The sequence below is a fragment of the Protopterus annectens genome, chromosome 12.part0, assembly GCF_019279795.1.
Source record: "Protopterus annectens isolate FY-2018-M chromosome 12.part0, PAN1.0, whole genome shotgun sequence".
NCBI classification, from domain to species: domain Eukaryota; kingdom Metazoa; phylum Chordata; order Ceratodontiformes; family Protopteridae; genus Protopterus; species Protopterus annectens.
In genome coordinates, this window is record NC_056746.1 from 1,047,750,012 (window position 1) to 1,047,773,989 (window position 23,978).

A 23,978-nucleotide genomic window follows, 5' to 3' on the forward strand; every position below is an offset into this window, starting at 1 on the left:
AAAAGGTGTCAATGGGGGAACGCTGTGGTCCATAGCAACTATTTTTAGAGAGACGTAAATTATTCTGGCAACTAAAACGTAATGCTAATAGTTTGCCAGGGATAAATTATCATATCTCAATAAGCTATTTACTAAAATTGAATGCACTGCAGAAATGATTGCCTTTATTTCACTTTGTAGCTGGTTTTCATTTTACTAAAAGTCTTTAGAACCTCCATAATTTTCAGTGTATTTGTAAAGATGTAAACACTTTCAATGTGTAATTATGTTGGAGGCTTGGCTGACACGTGATGCAAAACCTCGTGGTTATAACACTTTTTTATTTGAGGAAATTTTAATTATTAAAATAAAAGGGCTCATTATGTTTTTAGTCTTTTTGTAGTGTTTATTTAACACTGAGGTTTGGAACTTTGTCAGAATCTCTGTGGTTCAACGCACTTTTTGGTTTATACAGTTTTTCTTCTTTATTTGGTTTGGATTTCTTGATTACTGGCCCAGAACAGGGATGTCACAGAGGTCGATAATGTTTTTTTGTAAAAGCAGGACATTCTTTAGTGGTCCTCGCTATCCTAAGCCCTTGGGATTTGATGACATTTCTTTTGGTTTTAAAATATTGCAGGCTATCTCTATGAAGTAAAAAGGTCACCCTGAATAATTACCATTGTGTGGGTGGTTTGCTAATAGTGAAGACCATAAAATTGACTGAAGATTGGCTGTGGGAGGTGGTAAATTAAAAAAATAATTGGTGGATCTCTCAGTGTAATCATAAAATTCCTCAAGTACCTGGAGGTCGCCATTCCAAATTATAAAGATGTCATCAATAAATCTGTAGTGACAATGTGTTGGTAGTATTGGGAGTTGTATATGGTTTCTTCTCCCCACATGCCCAGGGTCTTATTGGCAAGACTTGGAGTCATAGCAGCTCCCATGGCAAAATCCCCAGTTTGGCAGAAAGAAATTCTCCTGAAAATGGAAGTAGTTATTGTTGAGGAGTAGACAAAGTAGTCTGCTGATGGTTTAAGGCTCATCAGGTAAGGCTTTCCATTCTTTCTGGCATGCCTCTATTACTGCTCTGATACAATACTCATGGGATAATATTGTATACAGAGCTTCAACAATACTGCATACAGAGCTTCGACATTGATTGTGACCAGCCAGGAATCTTTGTTTACTGTAATGTTCCTAATTTTTCCAAGTAAATCTGAAGTGTTGAGAATGAAAGACTTGTTGTTCTCAACCAAAGGTTTGATTTGTACCTCCAGGTATACTGATGAGGGTTCTGCAATGCTGCCCCCGCTAGCAATAACAGGTTCGTAAGGTGGATCTTCAGCATTCTTGTGTGGTTTGGGGATCCTGAAAAACATAGGAAGTCTTGGGTGCTCGACCTTGAGAAATTCCAGAATATTGCCACTGATTAGTCCTTCTTCATAGCGGTTGGTGTTTTCTGTGAAAAGTTCTTTGCAACTAGTTTAATTTTGTAGTAGTCACTCTTGTCATAGTAGGTAGTATTATTCAGCATCCGGAAAAGTTTTTGGTTACAGATGGTTATATTGGTTACAATGCATGCCTCTCCCTCCTTTATCAGCTGTCACAATTCTTCTTGATTTATCTTTGCTTAAGTTTCCAAGGCTATATGTTCCTCTTTGTCAATATTGTTGAATTTTTTCTTTCTGTGTCTCTGAAAAATTCTGCTGATGTCAGCTTCACAACAATTTTTGAAAGCTGTAGACAAGAGCAGAAATTGCTTGGTTTCTTCCAGTTAAGGACTGAGATCATGGCATTTGTGGTGGGGTCTGTAAGTTTGTTGTGGAAGTGTATTTTGGGGTTAAGTTTTCTGGTAAAATGCTTGAGGTCAGTGATTGTTTGGACTAAATTACCTCTTTGTTGAGGTATAAATCTCAATCCTTTTTCAAATATACTAACTTTGGCTTTGCTCAGAAGTTTCTTAGAATGATTCCAGATAACATATATTTGTTTTAGTTCTGTCATCTGGTGGTGACAATTGGGTCCATTGGCAGTATCCTTAGGTGCTTTACATCTCTCTTGCCTTGCCATATTCTGCCCCTCCAGTGTTGGTTGCTCTTCAGGGATGCCAGAAAATTGGGTTGCTGTGCATCCATTGTATGGAGTATCCATGGTGTCCCCCAGGGTGTGCATTTGTTCAAGTGAGTCCTTGGGGAGTTGTGCTTGAAGGTTTTGTAGTTAAATTCAGTGCTGGTGAGGGCTGGCCCAAGTGAAAATCATGTTTCTGAGGTGGTAGTTGTAATGAAAGGGGGTGCCCCTTGCAATTCACCTGATCATGATGTTGATTCCTATTTGGGGTGGACTATTTTTGTGTTCTTAGAGTTTTTACATTGGTGAATGCTGTTGTTTCATTCTTGGTGGTCAGATCTCTCTCTCTTTGGTTGGTATCCTGTCTGTTGGCAATCTACCGGTGTGCAAAATTCCATGTGGTTGGTTTCATCATCCAGGTCTCTTTTCATTTTGTTCAATCTCTTTTGCTTGATCTTGTTTTCAGACTCCCTAGTCCTCTAAATTATTCCTTGTATCCATTCGGTTATGTTGTCTACATTCCTGCACACTTCTTCTAGGGAGGTGATCTCATCACTAGTACTACGTTGCAAATTTTTGTTATGTTCAAGTAATAGTCCAATGAGCTTAAGTCTGTTTTTTTTTTTTAGAGTTTCATCCCATTTGGTGATCAGGTGGTCATCAATATTGTTACATATGTTTTTTTTTCTGAATTTTCAGTCCTGTAGCTACTAAGTTTTTCCTGTGGCAATAATCCAAGTAAATCTCTTCCCATTGTAGCCTTCTGTACTTTTTAAGCTGTGCTTCCAGTTTGGGTAGTAAAATTTCACTAGCTTCCGAGTCTTCTTGCAAATGTGCCTCACTGTCTAAGTAGAAATTGAAAATGGGTGCAGATAAGAGAATCTGGAGTGTGTTAGCCATATCAATGTGATACGTTACCCAAGGATGGGATAAAGTGTCTATATCATAACACTGACAGCTTAGGTTGTTGAATCTTAAAACATCTGACACCTAACCATCAAAGGCTAACAACAGCGAATGGCCACATCATTGAATTCTTTCCTCTGGAAAGAATTCGGGTGGCCGTCCGTAAACAAGCACACACCTCTGATGTGGGGGGATACGCCCACCCCGCCTAACTAAATATACCAACTCTGAGATCGCTCCACATTGGGGAAAGGGCAAATCCCTGATAATGGCCATGTGAATTCTTTCCCGAGGAAAGAATTTGATGATGTAGCCGTTCACTATTGTAAGCGTTCAACTCACAGGTGATGATGATTAAGCATTCGACAACCTAAGCTGTCGACAATTTAATGGGATAAAGACATAGTGTCTGAAAGAAATCCTTGGAACCAGAACAAAAGAAAACGTAAATAACAATTTAGTTTTTATTCCCTTAGGTGGAAATCAAGGTATCGTTATCTTCCTTCAAACATAACCTTAAATGACTGGATGGGTGTTCACAAATTTACTCTGGGATTGACTGATATGGATCTCCTGGAGAAAGGAGATGAGACCTGAGGGAGGTTACCAGCAAGGCACAAATGGTCATAAGACTAAATGGCCCTGGAATGTCTCTGAAATTATGAATACTGCTGCAAGGTCAGACACTTGTGTTCAAAATTCTGGAAAACCAACATAAATCTACAAACTCATTTACTAAAACTCTTGTAAGTAATTTTTCCTCTCATGCTTGTCAACTATGTGGTTCTTCCTGTCTAATCATTCATTCATTCGCCCATAACATTCAAGGCACTGGAGAGAGAACCAAAAGATAAATGGGCTGTTATCCAGGCAGCATTGAAAGGTGGATACTTTTCTTCCCCTACCCTCCAGGTCTCCCCCTGTTGACAGCTCAGTATTTCCTTCCTTTCTGTAACACCAACCTCAATGTGGCCTTGCACATTTTCATACATGGTTAGAATGCTGTAAACAGCCATGTCACTGTGCATGCTTTGTAGGCAAGTACACCCTTGGCCTATCGACTGTGCTTCAAGTCTTTATTTTCTGGATTCAACACAGCAGACCAAAGCTGACATGTCTTCCCTAGAAAGGATGAACCAGGACTGGCCACTCATTATCATTCTAGCCTACTGACTTCTCCAACACTCAGGCCAGCAAAGCAAACCCATGTCTTCTGGGTCACAATCACACTTTACTCCTCTGCATCATGGAATTAGACCTGTTTACTAAGATGTGAAGGGCTGAAGAGTTTCTATTGGGAGAAATGTTTATTTGATGAGACATCCCGTACTTTGAATGGTGAGTTCAGTCTTGCCTACTGCAGTCAATGCTTCCTTAGTATGAAGACTAGAGACCTTGTTAGCAAAAGGTCCGATTCTTTTTTTTTTTTTTTTGCCTTTGAGGCAGTGGACATATCTCTGAAAGTTTAGCTGAGTATCAAACCTGATCACAAAGTAATGAAAATAAGGAACAACTTTGGAGGGATTTCCCATATAGCTAAGGATATGCCAATTACTATATACTATTAGGAGCCTTGCTAAAGGTAGCAAACATTTGTTTTTCTTAAGATTTAGAATAAGCTGTGTGGAACAGCTAATCTTCCAAACTGGAAAGGTCATGCTGAAGAATGCAGCTTGCTTTGTCTAAATCTGCAGCAGTAAAGAATAAGGTGAGATTGAGTTATGTTGCCTATCAAAAATGATGTCATCATATATAAGGCTAATCTCAACCTGGGAAAGTCAGAAGTCATACAAATAATGAATGTAGAGAACATAAGTGGTACAGATCACTGAGGAACACCAGACATCAAATTTTTAGGTTTAGAGATACTATTGTCTGTTTTAACTTGAAAGAGATTGTCTGAGAGGTTATACAATGTCCTGGTACTAACAAAGTGAGAAGGAAATGATTCACAAGGTCAACCGATTTTATCTGATTTATGAAACCATTAACATTTAGTTCACAATTATGCTGAAAACCTAGTGTTGCATTTTTCTGGGAAAATTAACTCTAGACCTCATTTTTACAGTCAAACATTCCACACAATCAGAGGCAAGAGTTTCACTTAAACATAATAGGGCTTTATTTAGTACATGAGTCTTCTTTAGCAAAATAAACATAAAGAAATCAATGACTTACAGTCTAGCAAAAAATACAATAATTTGCAGGTTATTATGCATTGTTTCTTATGCCTGATTAAGTTATGCATAGTACCTTTTTCTTAGGAATTGTTCCTATGGCTCCACATTTTTTTAATAATGTTGTTTGGAGTCTTTCCCCAAATTCCATGCTTCTCTGATATTGTACACTAACCTTTTCCCAGGCCAGCAATACCAACTCCCAATTTATTATTTACAGAATAACTGGAATTTATTAATGTACATTTTCTAAAGAATAAATAACTGTAATACCTAGCACTGTACTATCACTCACTCTTCTATCACAAAAGCTGAACTCTGACCCAAAATCTTGGTTATCTCAATCACAAAAACATATGCGGTCAAAAAGATCATATTTAAGATCACCCAAAAGAATCACACTGCTTTTAGAGTATCAAAGCCAAAGGTCATTAGCTGGTTTGCCAGTGAGGAAGAAGAGGCAGGGATGGAATGCAGCAAAGAATTAAGTGAATGCTACATTGCAGATGCTCCCCTTCCCCCCCAATAAAACTTATCACACCAATTAATTTCATAAACAATGTTAAAGAATCAGCTGCCTAAATCACACAGATGCAAATGGATTTAAAGGTTTCATGCAGCAGGTGATTCAATCACTACAGCTGCATAACAAAGCAGCAGTACAATGAACTTTTAAGCATTACAAAAAGCATCGTTATAAGGGATTTGTCTGAGAAAGTCTGGTAGTTTGCTGCAGAGCTTAAAGAGTGCATTAGCGAATACAAAGACTAAGGTTTCAATATAAAGCTTTACAAAAAGACACTTCATAAAGTGTCTGAGAAATTCTGGTAGATTGCTCCAGAGCTTAAAGACTGTATTACAAAAAAGTCATAATTTGATGTAGTCATATGGGTGAGTAGATGTAGATAGTTAGATCTAAGGCAGCATGCTAGAGGAAACCATTGAATGGTGGACTAGATTGTGGATATTCATGCAGAACATTAAGAATGGCATTGGCCAGTGTAAGTTGCATTACAGACATTTGGTTTTCTTAGTGAAACGGTACTGAAAACTGCTGCGGAATTAGGCTCTATACCTAAGTATTCCATTATTGGTGCACTCAGATTTGGATAGCTGGATGAATGTAGATTGGTAAGGTTACTGTATGCATAAATGAGGCTAGGTAATGGGCAACATATCTCTCAACTTTTTTTTGCAAGGAATCTGGACAAAGGCTAAAATAATTGGCCGGGGGGGGGGGGGCAAAGGGCCCAAAATACGGACAGATTTTAAATATTGCTCTTATAAACTCAGAAAGTTTCTAGAATAACAGGATTTGTGTTATGATAAGTTTTTGTTAAGGATGTGAAGTCTGAAACTCAAATATATGTCATTATTTAGTGACTTGACTTCAATCCTCAATCATTTGCCAGAAAACCAGACATTTTATGAAGCACATACCAAAAATAGGAGACAAAAATATGGACATTCTGCTAAAATCTGTACAGTTGAGAGGTATGACACAAGTCTGGGATATGTTGAAGAGTACATTATTTAGGGCTCATTTCTGTCTGTCTGAGATACTTTTATTGTTTTTAAACTACTCCATTTTCATAGAACTAAAGTTTTGGAACACCGTCTAATATGACACCTAATCAAAGTTTAGTTTAGAATGCCATCTAATATGACACCTACTAGTATTACACTTTTAGGTTCATAGGTAGGTACTAGGCTATCTGCCCGAAGGCATTTATAAGCCTAGCCAGAATGTGTTGGCTTTCGCTGCCCCCTTAGATTAGTTCCCTGTGCCTCTGTCCAGCAGAGCCACTGAAGTGATCCCTGGGGTAAACTTTCTGTTTCCCATCCACTCATCAAGGTTTCTCTTGAAGAGGGTTAGCGAGGAGCTCTGCCTAACGTAGACTGGAATCTTGTTCCAGAGCATGGGAAGTCTCTGGGACAGGGATCTATCCCTCCAGCACATCCTATTTATTGTTGTGGTGAGGTTTAGATCCCTGGAGCGTGTGGCTTGAGGGGATATGGTTTTCTTTAGGTAAAGCATGTCCAACAATTCTGGGTTGGACATGGCCTTGTATGTCAGGCAGAGATCACCTCTGAGTAGGCAGTATGCAATCGAGTACAGCTGGAGTTTCTTCAGTCGAGCTGCATAGGGAATCTGCTTGAGGCCAGTGATCCTCTTGGTGAGGTACTTCTGTGGTCTTTCCAGTTGTTGCAGGTGTCTTGTCAGGTACATCCCAAATGGGGCATTGTACTCTATGATGGGTCTGATGAGTGATGTGTAGAGGGGCCCAATGACCTCTTTCGATCTGGATGCAAACCCTTTTGTGATTAGGTGGGCCACATTGAAGGATTTTCTAACCACTTTGGCAATGTGATTATCAAAGGAGAGGTTACTATCTACTTGGGTCCTCAGATCCCTTATTATGTCTTCCGTATTTAGGGGGCTACCACCTATGTGACAGTTTGTGGGTACTTTGTTTTTTTCCAAAGGGGATGACTATGCACTTTTTGGCATTTAGCTTGAGGCCATGGTTTTGGCACCAGGTATCTGTCTCAGCGAGACCCTTTTGGAGGATATCTGTGTCAGCCGAAGAGTCAATTATAGCCCCTAATTTGCAGTCATCTGCGAACTTGGTCATCCATAGTCCTCCTGTGCTTGCCTGTACCTCTGAGAAGTATATGCCGAACAGGAGGGGTCCTAGGACTGAGCCCTGGGGAACACCACTTGTAACAGGTTTAGAGTCAGACTTAGCTCCCGCAACTCTTACCATGTGGGTTCTGTCCATGAGCCAGTTGGCAACCCATCTCGTGACGTAGGGGTTTATGTTCAGGCTAGTGGGCTTGTCTATAATACCCGAGTGGGGAATAGTGTTGAAGGCCTTTGCAAGGTCTAGGTAGGCTGTGTGGACCACCTTTCCCTCATCTATAGCCTTGGTAAGTTTCTCAAAGTCCACCAGGTTTACGAGGCATGGTCTGCCCTTAACAAAGCCGAACTGGATAGGGTCCAGTGTTTAGAGGTTCCCAATGTCTCTGTTAATGAGATCCATGATGATATGCTCCATAGCATTGCAGACCAAGCTAGTCAGGCTTATAGGGCGATAGTTCCCGGGTCCGTTGTGGCTCCATCTTTGTGGAGCGGAATAACCGTTGCTGTGCGCACTCTGTGGGCACTGGGCACACAGCTTGTGCAGAGGCTGAGTTTAAACAGTGTGTTTAGGTGAGGGGTTAGTTAATCTTTGAGCTTGTGCAGGACGCAGCCTGGGACACCGTCCGGTCCTATTAATGCTGTGTTTTTGGCTTTGGAGAGGTCTGTTGATTGAGGGCTTTGAAAACTCAGGTGTATTAGATGAAAATGTGAATGTGGTGCCACACGTTATCAAAGGATTTGATGTTCAAATTATTATTTATTTATTTCCAATTTGATAACTGGGGAAGTCTACTGGGCCCAAAAGCCCGTTTTCAGTGGAGGCCCATGGAAAAAAGCTCCATATTCCAAACACATTGCACACTTAAACAATTTATAAACAAGTAAAAATAACATTTTTTATATACTTGTATTGTTAGCATAGAAGAAAAAATATACATAGATACGAAATGCAAATGAAGTAAATCAGAGGAGAAGTGTAGGAAAAAGGAGGTGCAAAGAATTAAAGGAGAAGAGATGCCAGGAGGAGGCTAAAGGATAAAAAGAACAGTTAGACAAAGATTCATTTTATGTTTGTGGTGAAAGATACATCTTATGGAAATGGTAAAAGATACAGTGCAAGAATAGGCATATAGGCAGTGGGGAAGTGAATATGTAAAAAGAATTTACATAGAGTTTATACAGGGGGGAAAGAAGATAAAGAAGTAGAGGGTGGGGTGCTTGAAGAAAGAGTTGGAAGAAGAGGGGCAGGAGGGAGAAAACTGAAACCGGGATGTAATAGGATCTAGGTAGGAAGTATACAATTACATTTCCAGTTTTGGGAGAGGTGAGAATGGAGTAGAGATTTGAATTGTTCAGGGCTTGTAGTGACTCTTAGCAGGGGAGGAAGCAAGTTCCATTTTTTTTTGCTATAGTATAAGAAAGTAGAAGGTGGTCAGGGAGTTGTTTAGGGTTATGCACTGAAAGATTTTGGTGGCCTGATCTTAGAGGCCTGAGAGGAGTATAGAAAGGCAAGATATTAGATAGTGCAGGGCAAGCAGTGGGTTTAAAAATTAGTTTGTGGGCAGTAGTAAGTTGGAGGTAGTCAAGATAATTAGGGAATTCTAGCCATTGAAGACTATGGAGGGAGATGCAATGGTGTGTAGAATGAGTAGAGTTAGTAGCGAATTTGGTGATTTTGTTGTAGCAACTTTCAAGTTTTGAGGAGATAGAAGCTGTGAGGTTGGTTAGAAGAGGAGCACCATTTATTTATTTATTTAACATTTGTTGACCGGGATAGTCCGACTAGGTTCCACAGATCCCGTTTTCAGCGGAGACCTGGGGAGAAATGCTCCAGAAGCATAGGTTCATACTAGGCTATCTGCCCGAGGGCATTTATAAGCCTAGCCCATCGTTTTGTGGCTTACGCCACCCCTTTAGTATGGGGAACTATACCCATTATTTTGCTGTGCCTCTGTCGAGCAGTGACACTGAGGTAATCCCTGGGGTAAATCTGCGATCTCCCATCCATTGGTCAAGATTTCTCTTGAACAAGGCCAGCGAGGTGCTCTGCCTCACATGTACTGGGATTTTGTTCCACAGCATAGGGAGTCTCTGGGTGATGAATCTATCCCTCCAGCACGTCCTATTAATAGCCTTGTCGAGGTTTAAGTCTCCCGCCCTTGTGGCTCTGATGGATCTAGATTTTTTGAGGTGAAGCATATTCATCAAATCTGGGTTTGACATGGCCTTGTATGTTAGGCAAAGGTCACCTCTGAGCAAGCGGTAAGCGACTGAATAGAGCTGGAGTTCTTTCAGTCGGGCAGCATAGGACAGATTTTTGAGACCCTTTACATACAATAGAGAAGGTAGAAGGAAGGTAGAGGCGAGTGTTTGTCTTGTAGCTAATGATAGTTAGCGTTTCTATAAAGCATACCGAGCTTCTGATGTTTTTTTTTATGTTTTGTTGAATATGAGTATTACATTTCAGGTGTTCATCAATGGTAACACCAAGTAATTTGGCACAACTTCTATTGAGGAGTGGAAGAGACTGGTGATCTTGAAAGAGGGCTTATCAAGTGGGAGTGCTTTTGAGGGGGAGAAGAGAATGATATGGGATCAATTTACTCTGCACGTACGCAATAAAATTCGGCAGAGGTCTAATTTCCACGACCTAGTGTCAGCCACGGCGGGAGATTGAAAGCCGGTTATTTCCTGTTGTTAACAGGATGTCAATGTGGTGTAAAGTTATTTAAAAATAAAACCTTTAAGCAGTTTTTGATACAAGAAAGAAAGACTACTGGTCTATAAATTTGACATCTGAAAATTAAGATCCGCCTTTATAGAGACAACTACAGTGACCGACTTTCACTACTAATGGGATTTGGCTTACTACTGAACGAGTAACAGTAATCAAACTGAAATGCACTACTGAACAGCAGTCAAGAACACACACATTTATATGTCTAAAACAATAACGATATGGCTTCGCGAACTCATCCTCTTTTATGGAAATCTTTCAAACATAATGCCACAAAGAAAGATTACATATTTGCTGGTGGAAACAGACCCATTGTTCAATTAAACAAAGGAGCATGTGCAAACAGATGCGTGCTGTCTTCTGGGAGCTGAAGTACTGCATTTTACAGGTGTTTGAAGCTTACTGTGACGTCGAGTTTAAACTAATTCCCGCCGTGGTGGTAGCGCTTGATAGCAGTTAATCACCGTACATGGCATGAATAAATATTACTTATTTAGGCTTTTAAGCCCGTGATATTATAGTCTGAAACAATGCTGCAAATTTACCACATCCATTTGATAGTTACTGCTACTTTGACTTCAGATAATAAAGAGTGTTTAAGCGGTACACTTTAAGATGAAGCTTTTTCACTTTCCATTTACTATCCCCATATATGGTGTTACGAAAAACAATTTTGCGAACTTATTCGCATTAGCGTGATGATGAGAGAGACTCAGACACTATACCCTTGCTGGAACTACAGTTCCCAGAATTCACTCCGTTCTGTAAACCCCCTCCCCCCATAATGACAGTGGCAGGTGCAAACAGTGGGGCGGGGTCAAACTGGAATACAAAGGAGCTGTTAAAGTGCTTGTAGTAGCCGGCGTAGCGTGGCCGAGGTCAGCGTGCGAGTGGAGGAAACCTTGCGCAAGCAAACCTCGTCTGTGTCACGCAGTTCATTGCACTAAGCTTGGCACTGTTTCCAAAGAGACAGCACCGTCTACCTCGAGTATTTGTGTTTAATTTATGAATATTAAAACACGTATTTTAGTCTTTTATATTTAATGCTTTTCCCCCAGGCTCTAGTTTGCCCCCCGGCGGCTGCCTCTGCAGCCATGCACAGCAATCAGCTGGTAGCCAAGGACACAACACTGACCAAGATATTCGTTGGCGGATTGCCGTACCACACAACAGACTCTTCGCTTCGGAAGTACTTCGAAGGCTTTGGGGAAATTGACGAGGCGGTGGTGATTACAGACCGACAGACTGGCAAATCTCGGGGTTATGGGTTTGTAAGTACCAGCTATCTTTCATCCGGACTATCTTCCAAGGGGGAGAGTGGACAACACTTTGGCCAGCTTAGTCTCTCTAGTGATACTGGCCCCTTGAGCAACGAAAGGATGTACGGACGTCTGTATGTGCGTACGAGTGAACCACAGCAATGTCACTTGCCCAAAACTCCTTCATTTGACTCGACGATTTACTTCTACATGTTTACGTGTAACTGTTGCTGATCTTCTGAAATCCGTCTTAGTCTAAATGTCTTGGTGACAAAATCGTGGAAAGCTTAATTATTTTGAGAGGTTTCTTACTGTAACTGTAGGATTTTTGGCAATGGCAGAGTTGGGTCCATGCGACGGCCCCGTTTTTAGTTTCGGAGATGTGTGGCAGAACGTGGGAATCTGTTTTTCAGACGCTTCCTGGTTTTATGTTAAATTTCTGAGTTGCTCTGTTGTCGGGTATTTTTGTCTATCGAGCTTCTATAATAACAGAATGCATCCTGTCTTAGATCCGTCCCCGTTTGTAATGAGTTAGTGCCCCCCCACACCGCACACGATAAGAGCGAAAATGTGTGTGGGGGTGCTAATTATTTTAAATCAATTTTTTTTCCTGTCCCTGTTAGTAGGTATGTTTTTCAATTGGTTCTGTATCAGGCAAAGCAAAGTCCTTTGGTAGGACGGCATTTGGGTCTTTGTTGTTTCTTGTTGCTGTCGGCCCTTTCTTTCTCACATGGCTGTAAACTGTCTTGGCAGGATGCTTCACAGAGGAGGTATAGCAATTCAAGTCAGGATTTTTAAATAACCATACACACACACCGTCCTTCTCTGTCTTTTTAAATTTTGCTTTTTTTTGGATCCGCTCGCATGTAATATCTTACGATGTAAGAGTCAGGTGCAAATCACCTGAAGAGATGGGGCAGCGTATGACACCTTTTTCAGACTTCCGAGCGTATAAACATTACTTGTTCAACTCTGACATGTAGGGACAGATTGCGTCCCCGGCCACTTCCGAAGACCCGATTTTACGTTAATACTTTTACCTTTTCGTGTTTGGATGCACAGGTTCCTATATATTTTTTCAATGTTTAGTTTGTAAATCTGAGGGCGTAACTTCAAATCTATAGTGTTACCTAGATGGGGATTGCTTTGAAGAGGGGCAGATGGTGACTCAAACTATAACGAACTGAAAGGACTAAAAAGGGAGTAGTTGCTTTGTTCTGTTTTGCTTTGAGCCTGCTTGTCAGTATTATAGCATTAAAATAACATGTTTTGGATTTTTTATTGTGAGTTATTGTTTAATCTTAAGAAATGAGAATTTGTTATTTTACACTTTCTTCCCTAACAAGTTTAGTATCTGGTGGGTGAGGAAACTAACCAAGTATTGGTGTTAATGTTCCTGTACGTGTGCCTTTGTGCTGTTTAGATATAGTGTTAAATTAATGTTGTTTTTACAAGAAAGGTGGAAGTGAACATTTTTTATTAACAGTAACAAGGGTTTGTTGCCATTTTTTTTATTGAATTTTTCAGTTTGTATTGTTCCTACCCTGGTGAAAATGTGTTCACCGGGGAAAAGAAATTATTAAAGACTGAGAATCCTATTTGGCTTGTCTGCCTTCCTGTTTGTGACTTGCTTGCTCCTTTTTATATGTCCACTGGTAGCATTCAGTGTTACTGTAGTATATAACCAAAGTAGATGAAAACTGAGAATGCACTTCTGTTGGCTGGCCTGCCTGCCAGTGTTGTCTATGGCTTGTTAGTGTGATCTGTTGCTGTTTGGTCTTGAGAGCTGGTGGACTGGTCTCTGCAGAAGCCACAAAACTGCAAACTCAAGTATGCGTATGCTCGTGGTGTGGTGAGTTTTCTAAGCATAAGCTGCATGTTTGCGGGGGGGTGGGGTGGAGATCGGTGTTTAAACATTGTCTAGACTAACTTTTAAACTTCTTCCCTATTACTAGTTCTGAGTACATTTTCAGATTGTTTGGAAGAATAGCACTTTAGACTCTCCATGTCCGTGACACTCTGCCCCATGTTGCATTGCGGTGTTAGTAGTTCACGGTGTAAAAAGGAGTGGTTTGGGATAGAACTTTGCAGCCTTCTGTTCACATGTGCCACTTGTTGCACAGATGGGAGTGCTAACTTAATTCGGACCAGTAGGTGCCAGTAGTGTGTATATTCCCAGAAGGAATGTCTTGGCAATTTTTGATGTAGTTTTAGTGATTTGGTCTTGAGCTTGTACCCCTTTTGGTTGGGGACTGGGCCACAGTATAGTGAAGCTTACAGTACAGTGACTCTTCTGTTTGTGCTCAATGTTCTGTTGTACAGTACAGTGACTCTTCTGTTTGTGCTCAATGTTCTGTTGAAAGGGTCACATTTAGACTACACCTTAGTAGGTTATATTAGTCTATTTCCCAATGGTGATGGAGGGAGCATTTTACATAACTCACTATTACCAGTTGTTTTCCTTCTCTCTTTCTTTTTTTTTTTTTTTCTTCCCTCCTTCCTCAACTTGACACTTTCCCCATTCACGTTACTGCGTATAGTGAGTAGCTACTGTGCATTGTGTGCAATATTTTGAGCTAGTTAAGTAATTCTAATGTTTTTCTAGTAAATTTGGTGTTGCATGTCATGTTCTATCATCTTGGCTCTTTAAAGAGCAGTAAGGTGATATCAACAGCTGTAGAGCTCTACTATTTGCTTGTAAAAACATGATTCACTATGCAAGCATCTAGTTGAACGCATTAGCTTTATTTTATCTTTGTATCTTGTTAGCTGAGCCTGAAAACTGTCCCTTAGGGTCAGTGTTCTACTCCAAATGTAATTAAAATGTAGTCAATGGCTTCAGTGTCGGTGCTTGTCTGACCTGTCCGTCCAGGGTGTTTTAAACAGTTTTGGTTGTATTTTGGTTATGTTTGTAAATAAGTTTTGGAGCTTCTGCCCTCTTGATTTTACTGAACATAAATGCGGGGGGGGGGGTGTAATGTAAGCTGAACATACTTAAAACATGTTGAAATACCAAACTGTTTAAGATTTTATCTCTTAAATTAGAAATGTTGAGTTTTGTTTTTGTAAGCCTTAATTTGTCCTGGAGTTTGTTTTGCATGAGTTGTTGATGGTGCTTGAGGCTTTTAGAACTTCAGTGGGAAGGGTTTGTAGATGTCTGTTATTGGATTGGAGTGTTGTTTACCAAGTCCTTTCATGTTACCAGCTGTCCTGTTTTTCTTTGGATTGAGGTGAAATGAAACTCTGCGAAACTCGTATGTGGTTTTTCACTTCTCTGGAAGGAAGTTAATGCTTGGTAGTTTGTATCCTTGCGTAGCACAAGGTCAGCAGTTAACCTGATGCAGCTAGAGCAGGGATCGTGGTACTTTCTGGGGGGGGGGGCACATCTTGTGCTGAAGTGACCTTAAACATTGTTAAGCTTATGTCGCACTTATCCAAATAATGAGGGGGTAATTGGGTGATGTTAAAACCATGCACTGCAGGGTTTCTTGGTCCCAGGTTTGTAGTCATAGCCAGTATGTCCACACACTGAAGAAATGGTACAAGACAGTCTTGTAGCAGGGAGTAATGTGCTCCGTTTTACCTGGGGCACTGCACGGGTAGCTGGAGCACTGAATAGGTTTATAGGATGATGCTAGGCTTTATGTAGGCTGTTGGCCCTTATAAGCCTAGCCAAGAATTTTGCCCATGTTCCCACAAGTCTGCACCGGAGGACTTTACTGATTTTAGAGAAGAGATGAGGGGTTGTAGTGTTTTGAAAAACTGTTTTTGGGATGATTGTGTGTGCGTGCCCCCCTCTGGATTTTCTCAACTTGTATTGTAGTTTTCACACTGCATATGTGTTGAGCCTCTTTAACACTTGCATCGTTTCTGTTTTGCTTCAGGTGACTATGGCTGACCGAGCAGCAGCAGAGAGAGCTTGTAAGGATCCCAATCCTATAATTGATGGCAGAAAAGCAAATGTGAACCTTGCGTACTTGGGAGCGAAGCCCAGGACTATCCAGACTGGTGAGGGTTTTGTAAATTATACATATGCTTAAAGCTGTTAAAACATGGGGAGTACTTCTGAAAATGTGGAGTTTTGCTCAATTGGGCAGTTTTAACTGATAAATGTGTGCACTTAGTGAATGTAATGCTAACAATTAGTAGGGAATGTAAAACCAGGTTTAGTGTGTGTTGCTTCCAACCCAATAGTTGGCTTGCTGTATGTGAAGGGTTGAATTTTCATCAGAAGACAGCAGCAGTATGAATATTCTTCAGTCTACTTTTTTTTGCACTATTTTGTTCTTTAGCTATTGCATTGCAGGAACTTTAAGATTGTGCTATTAAGTAATAGTAATTGTTACTATACAGCAGTCAGATTATTAATCCCCTTTCTATAGGTATGGGCAGTTTTTCAAATGGTCGCATGCTCTGTGACTTGGGTTTTATCGTAGTTCAGGTATCAACACCTTAATCTGTTGGCAAATGTATAACTGAAAACTATAGTCATGGTTACTAAAAACATAATGTCTTGCACCGGTTATCAGTCTAACATTACATAAATTGCTCAGTTCCTGCCTCCCCTTAAATGTCATTCCTCCTCCAAGACATTACTCTGCATGTATTGTTTCCGCAATTTCTATTTTCTGTGTAATGTGCACCTATTCTTTTTCTAAAGATCTCGCGTCTTTTTTTTTTTTTTTTTTTTAAGCTCTGTTATACTTCAAATACAGTTGGTATAGACTCTATTTCCATTTTCTAGTAATTGCTTTGTTCTGGCAGCCAGCCACCAGAATTAAACTTAACAAGGCCTTTCTAGGCATTTGTGTAGGCAATTTGGATCCTGTGTCAAAGCTCAAATCCATTTCCTAAGTTACACTCCTTTGGTCATGTAATATTTCTGACAGGATACTCCTGTATGGAAATTTTTAAGTCTACCAACTCTTTGCACTTCCAGAACATATGTTCCCAGTTATTTCTTCCCTGTCACACTTCCAACATTTGCTATGTACCTGAGGATGATTTTTTTGTAGTCTGCTTGGGTTATGAAAGTAAGTGTGCAAACATTTCAAGCAAAAATCTTAAATCGTCTAAACTCTGTTGCATATTTGGGAACCAATATGGCCCCCCATTGTTTCCAAATTGCTTATCTAATATTTTCATTTTCTAATCTTCTACGATCTCTATGCAATATTTTATATGCCCTACTAACTATCCCTCTTCATTACCAGTGGCTTCTGTTCTAGTTAACTCTACCTGAGCCGGCCTTTCATTAAGGATTCCTCTATCCCTTTCTATTCTCTATCAATTGCTGTTAGGGAAGGTAGTTTCTAGACTTCAGTCCAACTGTCTTGGCCTCTTCCCATTCTCACCTTTCCCTGTCTACTTATTTGCTCCCATACCTTGGTTCCTTTGCCATGTTTCTCCAGTAAACTCGTCACCCCTGTCTATAGAACCAAGTACACAAGAAATGGAGATTGAGTACTTTTTGCTACTTTATGAATATATTTTCTGTATGGCAGCAGTTCTCATAGAATTTGTGTAAAATACTGCTGTCTCCTTGTTTTTCAAAATCCCTCATCATAGTTATCCCTTTCCACTTTGAATTATAGCTTTTTGCTTGTTTATTATGTATATGTGATGTATATTTATAATGTGTGTGAATTATAGCTTTTTGCTTGTTTATTATGTATGTGTGTGTGTGTGTGTGTGTGTGTGTGTATGTATATATATTAGTGTGTGAGCCTTAACTGTGTAGCTGTAAATTATCCCTTCAATGAGGTGATCCAAAATCACCCTGTTCTGTTGGAAGGTTAAATTTATCCCACTTGACTGTTTTGCCCGTATCCAGTGTGAAACTACTCTAAATTTTGTATTCTTCAGCTGACCTTCCAAGCAGGTACCTAAAATACCAGTAAATAGCATTGCCTATTCTGTCTCAGTTCTTATAAATAGATTAATCCAGGAATCCCACATTCCCTGTCTCTGGGAAATGCCACACCTTCCCTTTGCACAAAGGAGGAAATTCAACAGACCTTAACTTTAGATCTATAGCAGTCCAATCTAGTGTCTCGACTTGTTTAAAGTCTTCTACGCAGTTTTACAGCAACTTGTACTTGGCCATTGGGTCTCTTTCAGCCCACCCTACCTGTCCAATAGGTATCGAACAATAAAATGGCAGTCCATGCTCTCTCCTTACCTCCCAGTCACCACCAGTGTATCACAAGGCTTTCTTTGATCCCCTCCTCCTTAACATTTCCACCAACTCCCTCTATACATTCACACAACAGTCTACACTTGTGCAAATGACAATGGAATCACCGGAGTATTGTATATCTGACAACATGGTACACCTCCAGAAAGTTACTTGGGAAGCTTTTATAAACCAGTGAAACATGACTTTGTAACTCGCATATCTTGCTCAATCCAAAAAGACTGCAGTATTATTCTGTCCCCCCCCCCTCTCATGAAAGGACACAATTGGTCCTCTCTCTGGATAATACAACCGTTTAAGTCGCTTCTCTTAGCAGATTATTCAGGATGATAGTGGAGGATGAGTTTTCATTCGACTTGTATATACAAAATTGCATAAGAAAAATTTGTCAGTCTGGATGCTTTACAGTACCAAAAAAACACTAAACTACACTTGCCACTAGTTATCTCCTCCTCACACTTTTTATGGCACTCTCATCCTAACTGACCTCCAGACTTCACAAAAATTAACTCTGGATAATGCTATAACAGAGTTGTTAAATTTGCAAGAAATACCCCTTTTAGAGCCAACTATTCTATATCACTAAAACCTATATATTTTTAAGAACTGTCTCGTCAACTAGCGTAGCTTCTTACCACCTATAAAATTGTCCAGCTTCCATCTGTCCAGCACTGAAAACATTCTACATAACTATGTTCTCAGTCATTGTGATCCAGTGGCTGTCGTTCGCCCCCCCGTCTACTGGTCTGTACTCGTACAAGGTTGCTAATGCCTGGAACTCCTTAGCTGTATCCATCGGATCAGTACCCTCCCTCCCATCTTTCAAAATTGCTCTGAAAGCCTTCTAGCTAAAGTCTGGCTCTGTTTCTTTTCAAAACTAGGATAAATAATATCCCTAAATGTGAACATGTACCTTTTCATTCCTTGTACCCTCTTACTCCACTCACTTTACCTCTTATCAAATTCTCTTCCTGACTTTCTCTAAATATGTCATAAAGTTGTTTTTCTTTCATTGCAATTTTTGTTTGTATTAGAATAAATTACAATTTTTCTTTAAACTGTCTGAAATTTGCACATCAATTCTTAACCAGTGTTTTTATATAGTGTCTAATTTGTTATAACTTAAACTGCAGACGTTTGCTAACAATTTTTCAATCTTCAAACATAAAACAAAATGTTTTGTAGTAATTTTGGATCTTTTCTCCCTGGGCCTCTGCTGAAAATGGGCTTCTACCCAGATAGACTGGGCCTCTGCTGAAAATGGGCTTCTACCCAGATAGACTTTCTCGGTAATCAAATGTCGAATTTCATGATGGATATTTATCCAATTTAACATTCTTACTACTTTTTCCAAATGCATCTCCTGTAGCATTGTTTGATCTACTGTAATACTTGAGGCTGTACACATTCCAAAATACTGGTAGTTTAGCCATTATAAGTTGTTCCACATATTGCATATGACAGCTTTTTTTTTTTTCCCAATTACATGCAACTGGTGATTGGCATGTTAATCTTTTATGCATTTCATTTGAACCTGTCACATTTAAACGAGATATTGCTTTAATGTAGAACCGCAAACGCCCTCCCAAAACACCCCCAGAACCTACTTAGCTTAACACAAAAACATGTTCAAATGAAGTTTAACCCTCCTGACGGGAACAATTGTCCCAAATAGACAGCTTCACCCACAGGGACATATTAGTGTAATTTTTACCCAAGTGGTGAGTGTGGCTTGCTGGAAAGATTTAGGATGTATGATGCGCATAGATTCTACAGCTAGAGGTTGTAGTAGATGCACTACAGCATATAGGCTACTTTCTTTGTTTTTTGGTATGTTTAAAGCACCATGTGGCAATTCTGCCAAGAGAAATGTCTGCATAATGAATAGAATGCTCCTGCTTCCCTTGTGGTCAGCTGAATGCCAGTTAAGTGGTGGTCTACTGTGTGTGTGTGTGTGTGTGTGTGTGTGTGTGTGTGTGTGTGTACTATTGTATGCTCCAAACAATAGTGTATGTAAAGGTTCGAAAAGGGTACTATGCTGTGATGTGAGAAGGCTTGTCCCTTCGTGAGTAACGCTGAGTGCATCTTGGCACACCAGTACTTCCCTCTTACCAGAGAGGCAAGCCTTCCACTCCCTTTATTCTCTATTAATGTGGTCTGTTGAAGTTGTGCTGTAGTATGGAAGGTTTTGTTTTCTAGTAGTGTGTGCATGCATTGTATTTTTTGTAATGGTTTCATTTTAGGTAGGCTAATGTCAAAAGGGAGACACTAGTTCTGAATAGGTGGGGAAAGGAAACCTCTTATCTGCAGTTCTGGTAGTGTTGGTTGGACAACACCTCTTCTGTAGAGTGTGAGCAGCACACTGGTGCAGCATTGAAGGGCGGTTGATCTTTTGGAAGCTTGCTGTTGAGTAACCACTTACACTAAAGTGGCATTCAATTCCTCTAAACTTTAGCATCGATAGCAGAGCACTTGACCAAGTTTTCTCTCTTTTTTGCCATTTTTATAGTTAAATTATCTTTAAACTGTTCTGTCTTTTTCCCCATGTAGGATTTGCCTTGGGTGTGCAGCAGATACATCCTGCTTTTATTCAGAGGCCTGTGGGGTAAGTTCAGAATTTCTGTTCATTTGTTACTGATTTTTATTGTGGTTGAAATGTATGTCCTTTCCTATATGGGGGGGGGGGGTCTACATTATCGACAGTTTAACCCCCTCCACACACACACACACACACACACACACACAGTCGCCAAATATGGGCTTTGCTGCATGGGTTTAAATTCTTTTACATTGAGCATGTCTGATGCACGCTTGTGTTCAGATGTGGTAGCCACTCAGACTCCTATTAAAATTAACTCTTATTTAAATGTTTACCACTGGATACTGCTTGGATTGCCTACACTTTTATGGTAGTAACTGTAAAGCAAACTGCAGAAGGTTGTATGTTGCACAACCTGGGTTTTTCTCTGATGTTTTTAGGAATGTTTTGATTCGACAAATTGAGCTTTGCACCATTGCATGTCTAGAGTGTATAACTGGAGGGCCTTGCAGGTTTAGCCATGTAGTACATTTGCCTTTCTCGGTGCTGCTTAGCTTCACACTTGTGGAAAGAGACCAGTATTGTTGCTTGGAAATACTTTCCCCAAGTAGCAGGTGGGCTGCTCTAGTAGAAACCATGCATTTACTGTCGCTTGTGGCCAGACAGTGGATATTCTGAAATGGAATTTCAGTAAGACGTTTGATACTGCCCCTCACTGGTAAAATGCTAATTTTTTTGATAGAAGTTGGCATTGTTTAGATTATGTGATAGCCACGGAGAGTCCTGGTAACTGGATGTAATGTAATTGTAATACAGCAACCTGGGGTAGAATTCTTCAGCTTCATTTTGTGTGTTTTGTGCAAGTGTGCTCTTGTGCTTGAGTGTTTGGCTTCCTGTTTTGGTAGGGAGCTCTTTAGCAGGAAAGATGATGCAGAGCGCATGGTTCAAGTTTCACTAATGGAATGAGAACACTAGAGATTGGTAAGCAACTGTACTAAGTTAAAGTAAAGAACTTTTTTCTGGGTTTCCTTTAGCCATCTGCTGATGGTCTTGCTGATGCATACAATGTTGTTATTTTCTGAGTAGTCCTACATTTATTTATTTTTTTTTTTGTATCTTGTGCCTAGAAGGAACATAGTTTGATTCTTACATTTTGAGTTGGGGAAATCTGGCTAGGCTTAAAATGGCCCAAAAGGATGGGCAGCTTAGTACTAACTTTTGAAACTATTAAGAATATAGAAACCTTACCTGCCCACCATTTTAAAGCCCTTTAAATCTCTACATATGTAAGAGGCCCTGCCTTGAGTCAAAGGCCTACCCCTTACAGAATCCTTTTCAGAGAAGTGCTCTGTCCTGTGTATTTGTTCTGCAGTGCACAAGTTTCAGTAAATGTTCCTTGGGCAGATCTTTGACTTAATGGTGGGAGAAATAGTGCATGATCATTTTTACAGCACACCTGGAGACCAACAGAATCGTTCTGCCCTTCTGGATGTCTGGAGTAAATTAACACCCAAATTGGGGTCCAGGTACAGAAATGATATTTCATAACTGCCTGTATATATACAGCACACCTGGAGACCAACAGAATCGTTCTGCCCTTCTAGATGTCTGGAGTAAATTAACACCCAAATTGGGGTCCAGGTACAGAAATGATATTTCATAACGGCCTGTATATCCCTGTTATAGCTGCCTATCAGGAATTTACACTGCACGTACGCTTGTTTGACTCATTCTCTGTCTTGTTGGCTCTTAGTCTTGGTAGCTCCCCATGGTTAGTATAGTGCTAGCTGTCTGTCCATGTGATTGATCAAGCACATGCTTTAGAAAGATATATTCCTGTTTGTAGCCGAACAGGTTCCACCTGCTTGTCGGTCTGAGGGTAGTGATTTTAGATGTGGAACTGTGGGTACTTGAATCTTGAAAGAAGCTCGAGTGTACATGTAACTTGTGCATGTAGTAACTTTTAAAAGGGCTGTCTCTCTAAAAAAGGAATTCCATTCTTTTTAAATGGACACTTGCATGGGGTAGTGTCTTGCCAGAAGTGTGTGACAAGTCATGCCGGAACTCATTCAGTTAATGCACAGTCTGTAATTGATTTGGCAAATGTTAAATACCCATGATCTCGGAACTCATTCAGTTAATGCACAGTCTGTAATTGATTTGGCAAATGTTAAATACCCATGATCTGAGCATTCTATTCACTCTTCAGGTAAGCAAAAATAATTACAGTGACTACAGTTGTGCTGTTCTCTTAGCAGATAATTGAAGATGCAGCTTAGTATGTTGTCTGTTAGAGGTATACTTTTGTCCAGTAGCAGTTCTGGGGGGGAGGGGGGGGGCAGCAAAGGTTTTAATGCCGGGACTAAGGCTGTACTGCAGTTATTGGCAGTAAATGCCTTGTGTGCTGCATGGCCTGGAGGCCGTGGAGGAATAACTGGGTACTTTTCAGGCCTAGTCTGGAAATGTGCAAGCAAGTTATGTGAGTTCTCACTCCATACAACACTGGCATTTTCTGAAGGTGTGTGTGGCAAATAAGACCCACTTTATAGTGAGAGATGGGGGGGGGGGGTGGCGACTGAACTCCATCGTTAAGATCTTAATTTGTTCCCATTTTAACGCCCAACTTTAGAACAAATGAAATTGCCCTTTTGCTGGTTCCTCTTGCAACTTGTTTCCTGTTTCATAATTACTGCATCATCTTGATACAATAATAGAGCTGTTTAATACTTTTTCCTGCTTCTTTTATGGTGGTCTACCACTGTACGATTTCTGAGGAGGTGCACTTTGTATCTGCTTGTGAAATTATGGGTGTTGTGCAATTTAATGGTGGTACTTTTGTTTGGGTAACTTGACAGACTGCTTATTTCAGTAAATTTCATTGAGCTTCTGTGGTCAGCAAGTACAAAATTTGTGTACGTACATATATAGAGAGATGCACAAATATACATCTCTAAAATTTATATATATATATATATATATATATATATATATATATATATATATATATATATATATATATATATAGTGTGTATACATTCAGACATACGTGTAATATGAGAGCAGTATATATATTTCTGTGTAAGTAGTGTTCATTCACATTCAAGAGTTTCATAATCCTTGTAACACATGCACTGTGTTTTTCCCTTTTAGCTGTAGGTTGCAGTGGTGACTTATCACATATGCTCACCTGTGAATGTACACCTTGTGCTGGTGTCTAGTTAGAATGATTTCTACTTAGCTGCTTGAATGTTGGTGTGGTGTTCGTGTAAAATCTTACCGTAACAGTAGATGTCCTTGCCTTCGCCACTGTAATTATTACAAATGGGAGAGTGCCAAAGCTCAAGAAGAAATTTGGGAGGAGGAAGCAGCAAGGCCCTCTAAGAAGCCATGCAGAATGGCATCAGCAAAACCAGCTGTAGCTCCGATACCTGAAAAAAGCACCAGAAGAAGCCACAGCTGTAGTATGAG

At 40.1% G+C, this 23,978-nt stretch overlaps 1 protein-coding gene across 4 annotated transcripts in view; it reads left to right on the forward strand.

The window, feature by feature from the left end:
- Positions 1-11,355: 11,355 nt before the first annotated feature.
- The window catches only part of RBM38 (RNA binding motif protein 38), a 55,361-nt gene continuing 42,738 nt past the window's right edge, over positions 11,356-23,978 (forward strand). Inside the window, exons 1-3 of one of the 4 annotated variants that reach the window (XM_044090059.1) lie at positions 11,356-11,787; positions 15,660-15,783; positions 20,522-20,576. In XM_044090059.1, the coding sequence (XP_043945994.1) occupies positions 11,560-11,787; positions 15,660-15,783; positions 20,522-20,576 (407 nt within the window). In that variant the 5' untranslated portion in view covers positions 11,356-11,559. Of the gene's footprint in view, positions 11,788-12,382; positions 12,402-12,526; positions 12,546-12,818; positions 12,838-15,659; positions 15,784-20,521; positions 20,577-23,978 lie in introns of those variants that run through there. The other 3 variants (XM_044090062.1, XM_044090061.1, XM_044090060.1) reach the window with 3 other exon arrangements.